The sequence below is a fragment of the Myotis nattereri genome (assembly GCF_964212035.1).
Source record: "Myotis nattereri genome assembly, chromosome: 3".
Classification (NCBI taxonomy): Eukaryota; Metazoa; Chordata; class Mammalia; order Chiroptera; family Vespertilionidae; genus Myotis; species Myotis nattereri.
In genome coordinates this window covers 207707891-207724641 of record NC_138077.1, presented here as the reverse complement: position 1 = coordinate 207724641, position 16751 = coordinate 207707891, and the positions used below count along the sequence as shown (strand labels likewise).

At 60.7% G+C, this 16751-nt stretch overlaps 2 protein-coding genes across 2 annotated transcripts; both read left to right on the top strand.

Moving 5' to 3' along the window:
• Positions 1-948: 948 nt before the first annotated feature.
• Positions 949-5587, top strand: SLC25A34 (solute carrier family 25 member 34). The gene is made up of 5 exons (XM_081085932.1): positions 949-1516; positions 2675-2740; positions 2832-2984; positions 3308-3442; positions 4099-5587. The coding sequence occupies exons 1-5, from the start codon at positions 1097-1099 to the stop codon at positions 4258-4260; spliced, it is 936 nt and encodes a 311-aa protein (XP_080942058.1). The 5' UTR covers positions 949-1096; the 3' UTR covers positions 4261-5587.
• A 711-nt stretch (positions 5588-6298) lies between these two features.
• TMEM82 (transmembrane protein 82) lies at positions 6299-9815 on the top strand (the record flags this gene model as incomplete). Its single annotated transcript, XM_081087703.1, has 6 exons — positions 6299-6389; positions 6523-6595; positions 6798-6972; positions 7409-7826; positions 9020-9207; positions 9726-9815. The coding sequence occupies 6 exons, from the start codon at positions 6299-6301 to the stop codon at positions 9813-9815; spliced, it is 1035 nt and encodes a 344-aa protein (XP_080943829.1).
• Between the last annotated feature and the right edge of the window lie 6936 nt (positions 9816-16751).

The following is a 16751-nucleotide window of genomic DNA, read 5'->3' as shown; positions in this document are numbered from 1 at the left end:
GGCAGGGCGGCTCTGCCTCCGGTTTTGACACTGACACCAGCGCCTAGGGTGATGCAGGGTGGTCCTGGCAGGAGAGAACTGCTCTGAGGGCAGAGGTCAAGGTGAGCAGCCTGGCGCCTGGCAGCATTGGGGGGGGGGGGGGGCGGGCGGGTTCCTTCTCACCAGGCACAAAGGGCCATTTCCTGCAGGGGCTCCTCCAGAAGCCACAACCCAGGAGGGGCTCCCACTGGGAGGAGGGTAGGGCTGAGGGACAAGTCCCTACCAGGTAAACGGCCGAAGCCACTGGTCACTCCTGGAGGTCTCCTACCCGCCAGGGACCCCGGCAGGGGGGATGCGGACCACCTTTTATTGGGTGCTTTTCACACATCGCTGACCCTCCAGAGAAGCTCTGCCGTGGGTATGGACGCCCCCCTTTTACAAACGGAGAGCTGACGCTCAGGGGAAGTGACCATTCTAGCACAGCTGGGAGTCCAGGTCAGTCCCTCCTCTGCCCTCCCTGACGGTGGGACCGCAGACTGTGGGAGCCAGACTGGAAGGCCGAGGCCGGGGAGGGGCCCTCACACGCAGCAGGGGTAGGAGTGGGGCTGTGGCTGAGTTGCCCGGCAGACTGTGGCCAGGAGCCCCCGGGGCAGTTCCCCATGCCCAGGGCTCTGAGCTGCAGCGGGACTGGCTAAGCCTAAGGTGGGGCAGAAGCACCAGCCCTTTGCCCCAGGGACCACAGGGAGGGCTGGAGGACAAGGGGCAGGAGAAGGAGGCACAGCTGATTGGCACCTTCTCCCCGCCCCCAATCTCTTGCTGGTCCAGGTGACCTTTGCCCCAGATCCCAGTGTCTAGGTCCGCCCAGCCGGGAGGTGTGGAGAACAAAGGCAGCTGGGATTGGTCAGAGCCCAGCAGGGGTGTGTCCCAGGCACCCACAGCCCAGGCGTGAGCGCGGGGCAGGTGGACTCCCGGGATAGATCAGCAACGGCCTGGCAGCTGCAGGCCTGTCCCACCGGACCCTGCCCTCCAGACATGGCCCCCGGGCCCCTCGATCCCTAGCCCTGTGACCCTCCAGGGGTACAGGCAACCTGAGCGCCACCACCCCAGGGTCTGTGCCATGCCCCTGACCCGGGCACAGCCGGCTGCTGGCACAGAGGACACGGGAGCGGTGGCCCCGGCAGTGGACCTGGTGCTGGGTGCCTCGGCCTGTTGCCTGGCCTGCGTCTTCACCAACCCCCTGGAGGTGGTGAAGACTCGGCTGCAGCTGCAGGGAGAGCTGCAGGCCCCGGGCACCTACCCTCAGCACTACCGGGGCTTTGTGGCCTCCATAGCCGCCGTGGCCAGAGCAGATGGGCTGAGTGGCCTGCAGAAGGGGCTGGCCGCCAGCCTGCTCTACCAGGGCCTCATGAACAGCGTCCGCTTCTATTGCTACAGCCTGGCCTGCCAGGCCGGCCTCACCCAGCAGCCAGGTGGCACCGTGGTCGCAGGTGCGGTGGCTGGGGCACTGGGAGCCTTCGTGGGGAGCCCTGCTTACCTGGTGAGTGCCTCGTCTCCATCCTCCACCATCCCGTGACCCAACTCCCGCCAGGGCTCCGAAGCTTCCAGGGCTGGCCTCTGTGGCCAGGGCAGGGGGAGGAGCGGCGGGGGGGGGCACAGGGGAGGGTAGACAGTGAAGGGGGTGGGGGCAGGCTAGGTGGGGCTGCCCCCTGGAACATCCCAGGACTGAAATCTGCCCCAGGACCTTGCCCCATCCTCTGTCCCCTGGAGCCCCCATCCTGCAGGTCCTGAGCCAGGGCCGGGCAGAGGGTAGCAGGTGTGCTGGAGGTGTGCACTTGTGTGGCTTGTACAAGTCAAGAGTAAAGCTTCCAGCCCAGCCAGTGTGGCTCAGTGGTTGAGCATCCATCCCTGAACCAAGAGGTCCTTGGTTCAATTCCCAGTCAGGGCACATGCCCAGGTTGCAGGTCGATCCCCATTGGGGGACATGCGGGAGGCAGCCTTTCGATGTTTCTCTCTCATCTCTCTATCCTTCTCCCTCCCTCTCTCTCTCTTAAAAAAAGTCAATAAAAACATATTAAGAAATAAAAAAGAATAAAGCTCCCCTGCCTGTCTGGTGTAGCTCAGTGGTTGAGCATCAACCAGGAACTAAGAGGTCACCTGTTCTATTCCTGGACAGGGCACAGGCTCAGGTTGTGGGCTCCATCCCCAGTCAGGGGCGGAAAGGGAGCAGCTGATCAGTGATGTTTCTCTCTCATCCATGTTTCTATCTCTCTATCCCTCTCCCTTTCTCTCTCTCTAAAAATCAATAAAAAACAGTTAAAATAAATAAAAAATGAATAAGTACTCTCTCTATAAAAAAGAATGACACTTCCTGGAGCCAGGCTGGCACTAGGCTGGGTGCGGTACCCCTGCCCTCTCCCCCGGCCCTCAGAACAGCTTTTCGAAGGTAAGCAGACACAGGAGGTGTGTGCAGACCGGCCAACTCTGGAGACTCGCCCCAACCCTGTCTCACACGCCCCCTAAGCTGCAGGTGTGGGCTCCTGGAGGTCCAGGTGCCCGGTGGGACAGCTCCCTGGAACATCGCTGCCCGGGCCTGCACTCTGCCCCAGGCGACAAGGAAAGGGTGCCCTCCACCCACACAGCTCAGCCAGACTCCCCAGGCTGGGCCCTAAGCCCTCCATCACCTCTGCTCTCACAGGTCAAAACGCAGCTGCAGGCCCAGACGGTGGCCGAGATGGCTGTGGGGCACCAGCACCACCACCAGGTGGGACTGTCACTCCCCAGAGCTCCCTGGGCTGGGTGGGCTCCTGGGCGGGCAAGGGGCTGCCCAGTGACCCTGTGCCCTCTCCCCACAGAGCGTCCTGGGCGCCATGGAGACCATCTGGCGGCAGCAGGGCCTGGCAGGTCTGTGGCGGGGTGTGGGCGGGGCTGTGCCCCGAGTCATGGTTGGCTCAGCTGCCCAGCTGGCCACCTTCGCCTCTGCCAAGGCCTGGGTGCAGGAGCGACAGGTGAGGGGCCAGGGACACACACACAGGAGTGAGGAGGGCCACCTGTCTCCTTTCTCCCTCTCTCCTGGGCCTGGGTCACACCTCAACATCTCCAGCTGGACTCACACAGGGAACCCCAGGGGGCGGTGACAGACAAGGCCCCATAGGACCCCTGAGCCCAGCAGGAATGGGGGGCCAGCAGTGAACCCTGAAGGTGTGAAGAACCTTGTGGGGGAGATGTGGGTGGGGGGTGGCTGGAGGGGCCCTGTCTTCTCCCTTCTCCCAGGTGGAGGGAGGCTGGTGGGAGCAGCGGCAGGTGTCAGCGGCCTGTGCCATCCCCACAGTGGCTCCCGGAGGACAGCTGGCTGGTGGCCCTGGCCGGAGGCATGATCAGCAGTGTAGCGGTGGTGGTGGTCATGACCCCCTTCGACGTGGTCAGCACTCGGCTGTACAATCAGCCCGTGGATGGAGCTGGCAGGGTGAGCAGGGGACCAGGTGGCGAGGATGTGGGAGCTGGAGAGCGCTCGTCCCAACACACACACACACACACACACACACACACACACACACAGCCGAGACACACAGGCATGTGACATACATGCAAATGCATTCATTCGGCTTGTGTGCAGAGCACCTATGACCCAGGCACATGCTAAGCAGTCTCACATCTGGAATTTATTCCATCCTCACACCCACCTTCATTTTCCTGATGAGGAAACTGAGGCTCAGAGATATCACGTGACTTGCCTGAGGTCACCCAGCTGTTATGTGTGGAGGACCCTGCACTGGAATCCAGGCCTGACCCCACGGCCTCACAGAGAGGTGCCCGCCATCGTGTATGCTGGTGCAGCTGTGCCCAACACGCAGGTGCCCTCCACAGGCTGAGTTAGGGATGAAACCCACCTGTGTGCCACTAGCCAAACTGAGCCCCTGGCTGGGGCTGGGGCTGCCTGAAGGAAGAGACTCCTTTTAAAATGTTGCCACGTAAAGGTCCTTCCTTCTGTAATTTCCCTAGCTTGGGGGGGGGGTGCCTTTTCTGAGGTGCCACAGAAGCCCTTACACACAGACATACTCCGGTGTGCCAGCCAGGGCCCCATGGCCCCTGTAGTGACACCCACCCTGTGTCTGTTCCCAGGGCCGGCTGTACCGGGGCCTGGCTGACTGCCTGGTGAAGATCTGGCGGCAGGAGGGACCCCCGGCGCTCTATAAGGGTCTGGGCCCCGCCTACCTGCGCCTGGGCCCCCACACCATCCTCAGCATGCTCTTCTGGGATGAGCTCCGGAAACTGGCCCGATAGGGCGGGGCCAGGGCATCTAGGGCGTCCCTCACCCCACAGCCTGACACAGCCCGTCACCCCGCTCCAGCTGGGAATGGCCATCTCTCACCAGCCACAGGCCCAGGCTCTGCCCCGGGTCTGGGGAGAGTGTGGACAGCTGGTCAACCCACCAGCCCCGTGACCCACCAGCCTGCTGGGAATCACCACCTCTGTTCTCTGGAAAGTCCTCTTCCCTTCCTTCTCTGCTTGGGGTTGCCTTGTCCCAGGACCGTACTCATCGTTATAATGACGGCCCCGAGCCCAGCCGTGAGCTGGGTCGCTTACCTGCATCAGCTGCTTCAACCTGAAACAACAGTGGGAGGTGACAAACCCTCTCACCAAGGAGCCAGCCGAGGCTCAGGAGGGTGAAGAGCTTTGATCAAAGCCACACAGCGTTGAGATGGGAGAGCCAGGACTGGAGCAACCCTGCCCAGCCCAGAACTGTGCCCTTGGCAAGGACCAGGACGAGGGGCGGAGTGTCCCCAAGGGATCACTGCACACAGGAGACCCTGGGTGCCCCGGAGGCGTGTCCTCTCCCGTGGCGGTCCGCCAGGGCTGCCGGAACAAAGTGCCTCAGACCAGGCGACTATAACCATCGACGGTGATTTCTTCCAGCTCTGGAAGCCAGAAGTCCAAGATCAAGGGGTCAGCAGGGTTGGTTTCTTCTCAGGCCTCGCTCCTTGGCTTGAGATGGCTGACTTCTCTGTGTCCTTCCTTCTGTGCGTGTCTGTGCCCCAATCTCATAAGGACCAGTCATTTGGGACTAGGGCCACCCTAGTGACTGCATGTTAACTTAATCACCTCTGTAAAGACCCTTCTCCAACTACAGCCACCCTCTGAGGTCCTGGGGTTACGACTTCGTTATAATGAATTGGGGTGCGGGGGGGACACAATTCAGCCTGTCACGTCAACGATGGCTCTACTGAGGCCCTCCCGTGCCCAGCACTGCGGGCATTTGCACAGATCCGCATGGCGACCCTGGAAAGGAGCCCTCGGGAAGCCTGTGGTTCAGATGAGGAGACTGCGGCCAGGCTGGGGGAGTGGCTGGCCCAAGTGGAGTAGCAGAGCCAGGCATCCTCCTCCGGCGCTCCCCCAAGCTGCAGCCACACTCCCCGCGTGGGTGTCCCTCAGGCCGCGCTGACCTCTGTGCCACGGAGGCGGACGCCCAGGCCCCTGAAAGGGGAGGTCTGGCCCGGGCCCAGCAGCCTGAACTGCCTTCCCTGCCAACACCCGCGTCTTGGAAAAGCTGCTCCCGGGGGCACGCCTACCAACACTCCAAACCAATAAAGTTTTCTATTTTCTTTACTTCAATGAGTCTCCTCTGCCGGCAGCCTCAGTCTCCCCCGCCCCTGAGCCCCCCACCCCTTTGGCCCTCTACCTTAGTCTCCCCCTCCCCTGAACCCCTTTCCTTGGCTACTTCAGTCTGGGGAAGGAGGGTCCAAAAGCTTCGGGCGGAACAGCCGCACCCCATCTGGCCCCGGGAAAGCCTGCCACCTAGTGGACACAGAGGGGATAGTCAAGGCGCTGCCAGTGGCTGAGGTGGTGGGGCCCAGAGCTAGATCCCAACCTCAGGCCTGGGGCGGATGTACGCCCCCTCCAGACTTGGGGCTGAGAGTAGAGCCTGACCTCGGGAATGTAGGGGAGTAGATGCCGCCCTCCAGATCCTGGGCTGAGGGGACAGAGCCCAGACCGAAGGCTGGGACAACGGATGGCAGGACAGAGGCCTGGGCTTCAGGAAGCCACTGTGAGGCGAGCCCTAGGGAGGGTCAGAAAAGCGGGCACCAGGCTTGAGCAGGGACAGAGACCAAGCCCTGAGATGCCCCTTCACCTGGTGCTGCCGGATGGGGAACACCTGGGCCGCAGTTGGTCCCATCGCCCCTGAACCCTCCCGCTCCCCTCCCTGCCCTCCCGCCCTGGGCCTTTGACCCCTCCCACCTCCCTCGCCTGCACCGGCACCTTTGCCCTGTGACGTCAGCTCTCCGGAGCAGTCCAGGCCAAGGCTGGGCTGGATCTGGCTGCCATGTTCTCCCTGCTGTCCCTCCCCTCCTGGCTCCCGGGCCTCTCCTCCCTCGAGTGGGGCTCCGGCCTCCTCCTCGACTCTGTTCTGACAGGTGAGCGCCTCCTCCCGCCCCCTCCAGGGCCTGCTCCGGTGGTGCAGGGTGCACCCCACCCATAGGTCTCCCAGCCCTAGGCTGCCCCTCCTCTAACCCTACGAGCACGCCCACTCTCCCTCCCTCCCCTCAGGCCTCATCGGGGCCTGCGGAGTCTCCGTCCCGAACAGCCTCCTGAAGGTTTACTTCTTCGTGGGCTGTGCCAAGTGAGTGTCCACCTTCCCGGCCCACTCCCAGCCCCTTTCAGGCCCCTGACCCCCAGCTGTGACTCTGGTCTCTGAGGGAGGACTGGGGGCAAGAGACCACCCGTCCGGTCCAGCCAGGGAGTGTGGCCGGGGACCCGGGAGCCCCTCCAGGGCCCAGGCTGCTGGTTCTGCCACTCTGCCGACACCCCCTCTGCCCCCACAGCAACCCGGAATGGCGGCTGGAAAAGGAGCGGCTGCAGGCCCGGTGGGCCTTGCTGGAGTCCGCATACCTGCCCGGCCTGGCCCTGATCCTGACCCTCGTGGGGCCCCGGGTGGCCTCCCTGGTGGTGCTGGAGTTCTCCCTCAGGGCTGTCTCCACGCTGCTGTCCCTGGGCAAGGTGAGGCCCGGGAGGTGGTGGGGGCGCACTGCTGGCCCCGCAGGCCAGATCGTTGGAGTGCATCATCCCATGGTCCTCACAAGCACGGGGGAAAGTCTGTGTGAGCCCCATTCACAGATAGGGAAACTGAGGCTCAGAGAGGGTGACCCACAGGGAGTGGAGTCAGGCTTTGAACCCAGGCCTCCAAGGCTCTGAGCCATCACCGGTGCTTCCGCAAGCACATGGGTGCCAGTAACAACCAGGATGGAAATTAAGCGGGAAGAAATGACCCCATTAGGGCTTGACGGGAGGCAGGCTTCCCTCTTGGGGAATGATCCGAGGGGTTCCTTTGGGCCCAGCCTCCTGTAGACTGAAGCGTTTGTACCCTGCCAGCCCTCGGTGCCCCGGTGGTGAGGGGACCACCATCGCGGCCCCTCTTCTGCCACCTCCCCCCCAGGGCTCCGGGAGCGCCGAGAGGCTGCAGCTGTACCTGCTGGGCCAGTACTCGCTGGGCTGTGGGCTGAGCTGCGGCCTGAGCTTCCTGCAGGAGGGCGCCTCTCACCGCACGCTCAACCTGCTGCTGGGCCTCGGGCTGGCCGCGCTGCTGAGCTCGCTGGCCCAGCGCCTCCTCCGCCACGTCTGCCGCCTCTATGAGCTGCACAGCAGCCAGCACTACTGTGGGGTCTGCCTGGGTCTGCTGGCCGGGGCGCATGACCTGCCCCGCCTGCTGGGCCGCGCCCTGGTCGTGGCTTTTGCTGTGGGCGACCTGGCGGCCGTGGCCCTCATCAACCGGGACTTCATGACCACCTCGGAGGCTGTGCGCTTCTGGACGCCGCTCACCATCTGCTACACCCTGCTGGTCATCTACATGCAAGGTGAGGGCCGCAGGGGGGCCGGGCACCCGCTGGGCATTTGCTGTCTGGCGGCCCAGCACTGTTCTAGATCCCGGGAGGCTGACAAGCCCCCACCCCTGCCACCCCAGGTTGCCTAGCCTGTGGCAGAGGCCACGTGGTGGTGGGGCAACTCAGAGAGGGGTGCAGCGTGCCCTGAGGAGATGGTGCTGGAATTGGACCTTGAAGGGTAAGCAGGAGCCCCTGAGAGAGGTGAGGGGGACATGACCTTGTACGCCACGGCTCAGAGGTGAGAGAGCACGGCAGCCTCAAACAACTGGAAGAAGCTGAGTGTAGCTGTCACCCCAAGAGGGGCTGAAGCTGACGCGGTTCACTGGGGCCTGATGGAGAGTCCTCGTGGGCAGGGCTGCGGGGGGCGCGGTGTGTGGTTCTGATCAGATCTGGGCTCTAGGAAGAGGCTCCTGGCTGCAGAGTGGGGATGGGCCGGACAGAGTGAGGGTGGCCAGAAAAGGAAGGGCAGTCAGGCCGAGAGCAGCAGGTGCAAAGGCACTGGGGTGGGAGTGAGCTTGGGGTGCTCGCGGAACAGCAAAGAAACCCGAGTGGCTGTGGGTTTGAGTAAAGGGGAGCGAGTCAGGGATGAGATGAGTTGGGCGTGGGCACCGGACATCAGCAGGGCCTCACAGACAAGGTGAGGCGTGTGCAGCTCATTCCGAATGCGGTGGGAAGTGCTGGCGGGTGACACGCACAGGAATGACGTCCTCTCACTGGTGCGTTTGGAAGGTCATGAGCTGTTGAGTAGACACTTGAATTGTAGGGTCAAGAACAGAAGCCAGGAGCCCAGTGAGGAGGCTGCTTGGAGAGATGAAGGTGGCCGGGACTGGGGTGGGCAGTGCAGTGGCGAGGCGACTTGGGTGGGGAGCTGCTTGGCAGAGTGGACAGGCTTACTGAGGGGTGAGACGTAGCCGTGCAGGAGAGGAGTCGGGCTGCAGGCTGGCGTGCTCTGTCCGGAGCGCAGGAGGGGCACACCAGCAGGAGGCGCAGGTGAGCAGGGAGGCCTGGGAGGCAGAGGGCCTGGTGCCTTGTGGGGCTCCAAGAGTGAAGGTGGGGCCAGAAGCAAGGGAGAGGGGCTGCAGGGAGGCCCAGGCCTGATCCAGCTGGACCTCAGTTTGGGGTGCCGGTTGCGGCAGGTGGGCGGTGACAGGCGGTGTGCCCCACAGAGGAGCAGCGGCAGCACCCTGGCCTGCAGAGCCAGGTCCAGACGGTGCTGGTGCGCATGGGCGGCCTCTTCGTGCTGCTGCTGACCGTGGGCCGCTGGCTGGACCTGCTGGGCGTCCTCATCTCCCTGCTGGGCGAGCTCTGGTGCCTGGTGGGCGTCCGCACCCTGCTTGACCTCTGCCAGAAACAGGTGGGCACCCCACCCCGCGCGTCCCCTACACACTGACGCCTGCTCCCGACAGCCGGGGAGCCTCCACGGGCCCGAGTGTAAGAAGAGCCGGGCCCTCGCTGGTTTGCTCAGTGCTTAGCGTGTCGGCCCGTGGACTGAAGGGTCTTGGGTTCGATTCCAGTCAGGGGCACGAACCTGGGTTGCAGGCTTGATCCCCTGTCCCGGTCGAGGCACGTGCGGGAGGCAACCAATCGATGTGTCTCTCTCACATGGATGTTTCTCTCTGTCTGTCTCCCCCCCACTCCCTTCTACTCTCTCTAAAAATCAATGGAAAAAATATCCTCGGGTGAGCTGGGGAAACCTCTCTTGGGGTGGGGGCAGGAGCTCGGGTCCCCTCTCTCACCTGGCGTTAACCTTTGACCTGTGCCCCAGAGGCCCTGAATAGGAGGAAGGCCTTGAATAAATAGAGGCCTGAAGCCCCCCCAGGGGACGGGCATTGGTGGGGTACCCTCCATCCTTTCCTCCCCGCCTTCCCTCAGGATTTTCCACCCCAGAGGCCTACCGTGTCAGCTCCAAGCCAGCCCCAGCCCTCGGCACGTGCCCAGACCCAGGGGACGGCCCCTTCTTGACCTGCCCCCCAGAACAGACTCCCGGACCCACCCAGGCTCACCTGGAGGCCTGACACCAGCACGGTGCCCGGAGGCAGAGGGCAGGGTTGGCCCCACCTGGAACTCGCACTGGAGCCCCTGAGAGGGAGGGGAGGATTTGGGGTTAGGAGGGGGCACCTGGGGCCACTGGGTTCATCCTTTACTGGGGTGGACAGGGGCACACAGCCCTGAGACCTGCCCCAGGGCCTCCCCCTACGCCTTCCGTCCTCTCCTCAGACAATAAAGGTGTTTTTCTCACCCTGTGGCTGGAATCATGAGCATGCAGAGGGGCAAGGCTTTTCCCACCACACAGCTTCCTGGCCAGGCGGGCTCCTGGGATATGTGTCAGGAGTCGGCTACTGAGGTGGCTGAGGAGGCGGTCGGGTGCGGCGGATGGACACATGCACGAGCACCCACTTGCATCTGGGGGGGACGGTGCTGTCCTGTCCCATCCGAGGCTGAGGCACAGCTGAAGGGAACGGAATGCTGGAAGGGCCTCTCGGGCCCCACCACACCCTGGCCTGTCTAAGCCCATGAGGATGCTTCCTGTCTCAGCTCCGTTCAGCCTCGTGTCCCTGCTTTTCCAGCGAGTACAGAAGGCTGAATACCGACCCCTCTGCTGGCCTGCTGTGCACCCTTGGGTAGGCTGCTGTCCCCCTCTGAGCCTATCAGAACAGCTACCATGGGTTGTGTACCTTTTTAATCATCTCATTTCATTCTGACATCAGCCCCAAGTTATCCCTTTTTACAGATTCAGAAACTGAGGCTCAGAGAGGTTAAATAACTTTCTCAAGGGCACACAGCTCGTTAGTGGCGAAGTCTGGGTTTGAATCCAGGTGGCCTACCCCCAGAGCTCAAGTGCTTTGCATGCTTCCTGCTACCCTCTTCTTGGTGAAGAATTGGAGCCAGAAAAACTAACAGGTAGGCATGAAAAATATGGCAGGTCCATTCTTGGCAGGTTCTGGAATGTGGCTCTGGCCACCTTTTGCCCGGGGTAGCCTGAGGCTCCATCACAGTCATGTTCTCCTGGCCCAGACTCCCAGCCCCACAGGGCAGCTTGGCTCCCTGGGGACTGAGCTGGGGCTCTTTTCCAGCAGGGGCCCCATGGGGCAAAGGAGACGGCCAGCCAGGGCTTCCAAGGGGTCGTGAGGCAGCTCTGGGGATTGAAGGCTGGAGAAGGTTCTTGGAGGGTGCCTGGCTCCGACAGGTCTGGCTTCTCAGCAAAGGCCGCCACGGTCACCCAAAGGCTGCACTGGAGCAGACAGTCCGGCCTAGGATTTTCCACCCTCCACCTTGGGGCACCCCTGGGATACAGGGCAGGCTGGCCCAGGCTGAATGCTGCCTCTGCCAGGAGTGGCCACCCAACTCACAGCTGGAGCCCCACCTCTGACCCCTTGCTTTGTCCTGCCCCCAGAAGGGGCCTCTCGGCCCCAGAGTAGCTGAGGTGGGGACAAGGCTATGGGCCCCTCCACCGCCAATATAGGACCCAGCCCCCTTCTGCCTGGGAGTGCGCTCAGCTCCCTCTGGGCAGGAAACTTGCCCCCGTCTAGGAGGAAATGGCTCAGTTAGGTGGGCACAGGGCCAGCTCCTTGCTGGACCCAGACTGGGCACCAGGTTCCAACTGTTCTGATGTTTTTGCTGGAAGGTTCCCTGACCTTCTGGCCCCGTATAGCCTAGCACCCAGTGGGGACGGGCTGGGAGGGACTGGACTCGAGGTCCTTTCCTTTTTATGGGCACAGGGACCATTTTCCAAACAAAACCTGGGCCAGTGGGCTGGAATGGGATTCTTTTCTTATCTACTCAATTATTTTTGTGAAAAGTCCAACAAGGGTATAAACATTAGATCACTCAAGAGAGGCATTTAGCAAATCTACATTCCAAACAAAGAGAAATAGGGCTGAGGTCCAGAGGGCAGTGGAGATGCAAAGGGGTGGCCTGGAGCAGGGGCATGACTCTGGGACTTGATCCCGCAGAGCCCACGAGAGCCCACGCCTGGGCCCTGACCAGCGTCCTAAGGAGGTGGGAGACCAGAGTGTCGACTCCCTGCTACCTGGGCATGATGGCAACCTCTGGGGCAGCTGGGATTGGGGCAAGCCAGCCACTTCCCTCCTGAGCCCCTTCACACACACACACATACACACACACACACACACACACACACACACACTTCTGGCTTTTCTGAGCTATAGCATTGTCCCTCAGGGTGTCCCGCATTCCTTTCTCTATTTATTCATTCACAAATAATTACTGAACATCTGGTAAGGGGATAGAGTGATGGGGCTACAGGGCTAGGGAGGGTATTTTGTTATTTACAGCTGCATAACAAATGACCTCAAAACCAAGCAGCTTAAAATAACAGACATTTATTGTCTCACTTTTTGTGTGTGTTGGGCATCTGGGTGCAGCTTGACTGGGTCCTCTGGCTTAGGGTCTCTCACAGGCCACGGTCAAGATGTTGGCAGAGGCTGTGATGTCATCCTAAGGCTCGATTGGGGAAGGATCCAATCCCAACCTCACTCCCATGGTTGTTGACAGGATTCACTTTCTCCTGGGCTACTGGGCCTCGGGCCGGTTTCCCCTGTGGCTGTTGGGCAGGGCGCTCCCTCCATTCTTCCCACATGAGCCTCTCTATAGGGCAGCTCACAACCTGATGGCTGGCTTCCCTCCAGCAACCAAGCAAGTGAGGGAGAGAGAGGAGAACAGCAGGACAAAAGTCACCATCTTTTTGCAACCTCCCACTGTTTTTGCTGTGTTCTGTTGGTTAGAAGCAAGTCATCCTTGAGAGGAGGGGGTTATACAAGGGTTTGGCAGAAAGTGGGGATCCCCGGGAGCCACCCTAGAAGCTGCCTTCTACAGAGGGCTTCACTGATGGGAAGATGACTTCCCTGGATGACTTCACTGATGGGAAGATGACTTCCCTGGATGGACCGAGGGAGTCAGCCACGGAAAGGCTATCGCTGAGGCTCTCACCGTGGCCCAGTTAGATCCCCCTGGGTTTCTGAACTTTTCTTATAAACTTGACCTGTTCAGTGAGGGGGTTTGGAGGTGGACCACCTGGGCTTGAATGAAGCTTACTAATGGACGTGACCTTGAGCAAGTTGCTCTCTGATGGAGGTAGGGCACTTAACCCAGAGCCTGTCCGTGGCCTCTAGTGCCCCTCACCCCAGAAGGAACTGGAACTCCGCCTCAACCACACTTTTCTGATGTGAGTAAGGAGACAGGGAAGGAGGCACTGGCTCAGGCAGGTGATGGAGCAGGAAAGGATGTGGGGGGTGGGGGTGGTATGTCCCCACCCAGGCAGAGAAAGATGAGCATATTTGCATTTCACTTGCAGAGAGCTGTCAATAGGCAACCCTCCTTGAGGAGCTACAACCCCATGCTGCGCATTTTTCTTGCATTATCTCCCCGCCCCACACCCCCCAGCCTTCAGAACAACCTTGTCAGGAGTTGATTACTGTTTTCTCCCCAGGAGAAAGCTCAAGTTCAGAGAGATGAAGTGATTTGCTCAAGGTCACAGTGCTAATAAGTGAGGGAGCCAAGATCCAAATTCAAGTGGGTCTGACCCCAAAGCCCAGCTCACTACATTTTACAGACTTCTCACGTGATCTGCATATCAGCTGCTTAAGACCTACTTGTGCATTTTGTAGGAATTACTGAGCCCCTCCCATATGCCAAGCACTGAGCTGGGAGCTGGAGAGTCATCAGACACAGCCCTGTCCCCCTTCTGTGGGGAAAGCATGTTAGTACAACCCCGCAGCCTGGGGACATAGCCATGGGATGGAGACGACTCCTAAGCCTACCTGGAGGAATCAGGGCAGGCTTCTCAGAGGCGGTGATAAAGGTGCAGAGTTTGCCAGGAGAAGGTGATCCAGACCCATAGAGTCTCACCCGTCTTCATCACGATTCCACTGTACGCAAAAGAAACACGCTTTTAACTGGTTGGGGAGACGCGGGGGGGCGTGTGTTTGCTAACTTGTGGGTAACCCCCACCTGACCTGGATGTATGCTTCCTGCAGCTGCACACCTGGGCACGCCAGGCTGGGCTTGACGTCTGCTCTGACCTGGCCCCAGCAGAGCCTGTCAAGGGGAAGGGCTGCTGAACAGATGCTTCCCTTCCTCCGCCTCTGGGCCCCGAGGACTTAAGCGCAGGAACCCTGTCCCTGTGCTGGGATCTAGCTGCAGAGCCTGTGGACCACGTGGGCGGAGAGCTCCGGAACCAGGCGAGGGTGAGGGGAGAAAGCCAGTGCTACATTCATGGAGTGGGACTCCCACCATGCGTGAGGCCTCTGTGCCCGGCGGTTCTGCTAAGGGAAACATTCATGTTCCCGCTGCAGGGCGTCCGGCCCAGCTCCCGTATGTGACAGGTGAGGAGAGGGAGCCTTGCAGTGGGAAGGACTTGGTCAAGGCCACAGCCAGCACCAGAGCTGGGAGCTAAGCCTAAATCTGACCTCAAAGCCCATGTTTTCCCTTTTGCCTCCCCTTCCCTGACCTTCTCATGACCCCTCCTCATCTCCGTTTAAATGTCAGCCTCGTCCTCCCCCCCCCCAGAGGCCTCCCCTACCCTCACCTGCACCTTGTTCATCCCCTCAGAGCACATGTCACCACTGGTAATTACATTAATTGGTATTATGTGTTGGTCGCCCCCACCTCTCTGTAAGCTCCATGGGGACAAGGATGGATTGTGTCTGACCTGATTCCCTCGACCTCCTAGTCGGTGCCCATCAACGCTTGTTGGATCAAAGCCCTCCTCCTGCTGGCGGCAGCAGGTGCCGTGCTGCCCGCAGACTGGACAGCAGCCAGTGCCCCCCCTGCTTTGGGTCTTGCCCCCACACCTCTCTCCTACCCTTCCCTGCCACCCAGCGTCTCAGCTGCCTGAGCCCTAATAGAAGATGGAGCCCCTTCATGAATTGCTTGGAAGAAAGCTGGTCCGAGGCTGGCAGGCAAGGAGGAGGGGAGCGGGGCCTCTGAGCCGGCGGACAAAGGGCGTGTGTTCTCACTCAGCGCACTTCCTGGGTTTCCATTGCAGGAAGCTTGGCACCTGCCGAGGTGACACTGACACCTGGGGTGGGGCGGGGGACCCTGGGCCAGGACGCTCCTCCACCTGGGAGCAGCGGCAGAGGTGAGACAGGTGGCCAGGGGTGCTGGGCGGCAGGTAAGTGGTGGCAGCTGGACCCCCACTTTCCCCTCTGACCTTCCCTCATCCTGAGCCAGTCTCAGCCCAGAGCACATGTGAGGGCGCCTGGGTCCCAGAGTCTGCGTGACCTTGGACAAGGCCCCAAATCAACCCTTTGCTGCCTTGTGGTCCCCCCATGGGGTGCAGTGAGGTGGCTTGGGGGGTATCATGGAGATGAAGGAGGGCAGCTGCATTTTCTCTTTTAAAAGCTTTTGGACCCTAACCGGTTTGGCTCAGTGGATAGAGCGTCAGCCTGCGGACTGAAAGGTCTCAGGTTCGATTCTGGTCAAGGGCATGTACCTTGGTTTCAGGCATATCCCCAGTAGGAGGTGTGCAGGAGGCAGCTGATCGATGTTTCTAACTCTCTATCCCTCTCCCTTCCTCTCTGTAAAAAATCAATAAAGTATATTTTTAAAATAAATAAATAAAAGCTTTTGGGCCCCAGAGCACTTGAAAAGGGGGTTCTACAGCCAAAAGTGTCTGAACACCCCTGGGTCTCACCTTCCTCCCACAGTCATTCCCATCTCCGGTGCCCCAGAGGGAAGCTGTTTTCTTGTTTGTTTGGTTAATTCTCACGGGAGGATATTTTTCCTTTGATTTTTAGATTGGGAGGGAGGGGGAGAGACAGAGAGAGAAGCATCCATGTGAGAGAGATACATCGATTGGTTGCCTCCCACATGCTCCCTGATTAGGGCCAGGGACTGGGCCTGCAATCCAGGTATGTGCCCTTGACTGGACCCAAAACCACGAGCCTTCGGTGTGCGGGCCGGCACTCGAGAGTCCTGAAGACTCTAACCATTGGAAACACCAGCCAGGCCAGGGGATCTTACTCCAAAGCGGGAAGCATTGCTGCTCAGCCAGGAAGGAGCAGGCCAGAGGCTCAGGCTCCTGAGGTCTGACCCTCCCTCCCTGGTCGCCTCTCCAAGCCTCCGCTCCCCAGTCTGAAGGGTGGCAGCCACACAGCCCTGGCACCCGCAGAGCAGTGCACCCCGGGGCGACTGGTCTGGGTTGGAATCCAGCTCTGCCACTTGCCCCTTGTGTAGCCTGGAGCCTCTCTGAGCCTCAGTTTCCTCGTCTGTGAAGCATGAATAAAGCAGTCTGACCTCACAGAGATTTCCTGGGGATCAAACGGCAAGGAGGCCTGGAGGCCAGGCACCGGCTGATGGGAGCCCCACAAACGGCAGCGGCTGTGTCTGCTTTGGGATCGCAGCGTGGCCCTGTTACCGGAAGCCCAGTGTTTTCTCCTTGTCAGCCTGCCTGCCCGCACTGGCCCAGACACACACGTGAGCAGGAGTTTGCATAGAAAGAAAAATAGTTAATACTGAATTGGCCAATGCGGAGACGGGAGCTTATGCTTGAAAAACCTGACTCCTCAATGGTGTGTCGGTTCCAGACCATTGGGGCACCATCACAGCACCCTGTGGGTTGTGGGATGGGGTGTGCTGGGAGCTGGCGGGTGGGGAGTGAGGGCAGGGCAATAAATCATCTCTTCAGGTCTGGAGGACAGTTCTGAGATCGTTCGCTGTGTTTCTCTGTCTCCTGGGAAAGAGGCTAGAGGGGTCGGTCCACCTGAGGGCTCAGGAGCTGAAACGTAACTTAGGTCAAGATGAAACGTAACTTCCGCCTGTGTCCTGGCTGTGTGGCATTAGTCAGTCCTGGCTACTGTCTTCTGCTGCCTGGAGGTGGCGGATGGTGAGGGGTGAGGAAGGGGGGCGAGGTCTCTGAGCTGTGTGTGATTTCTAGGG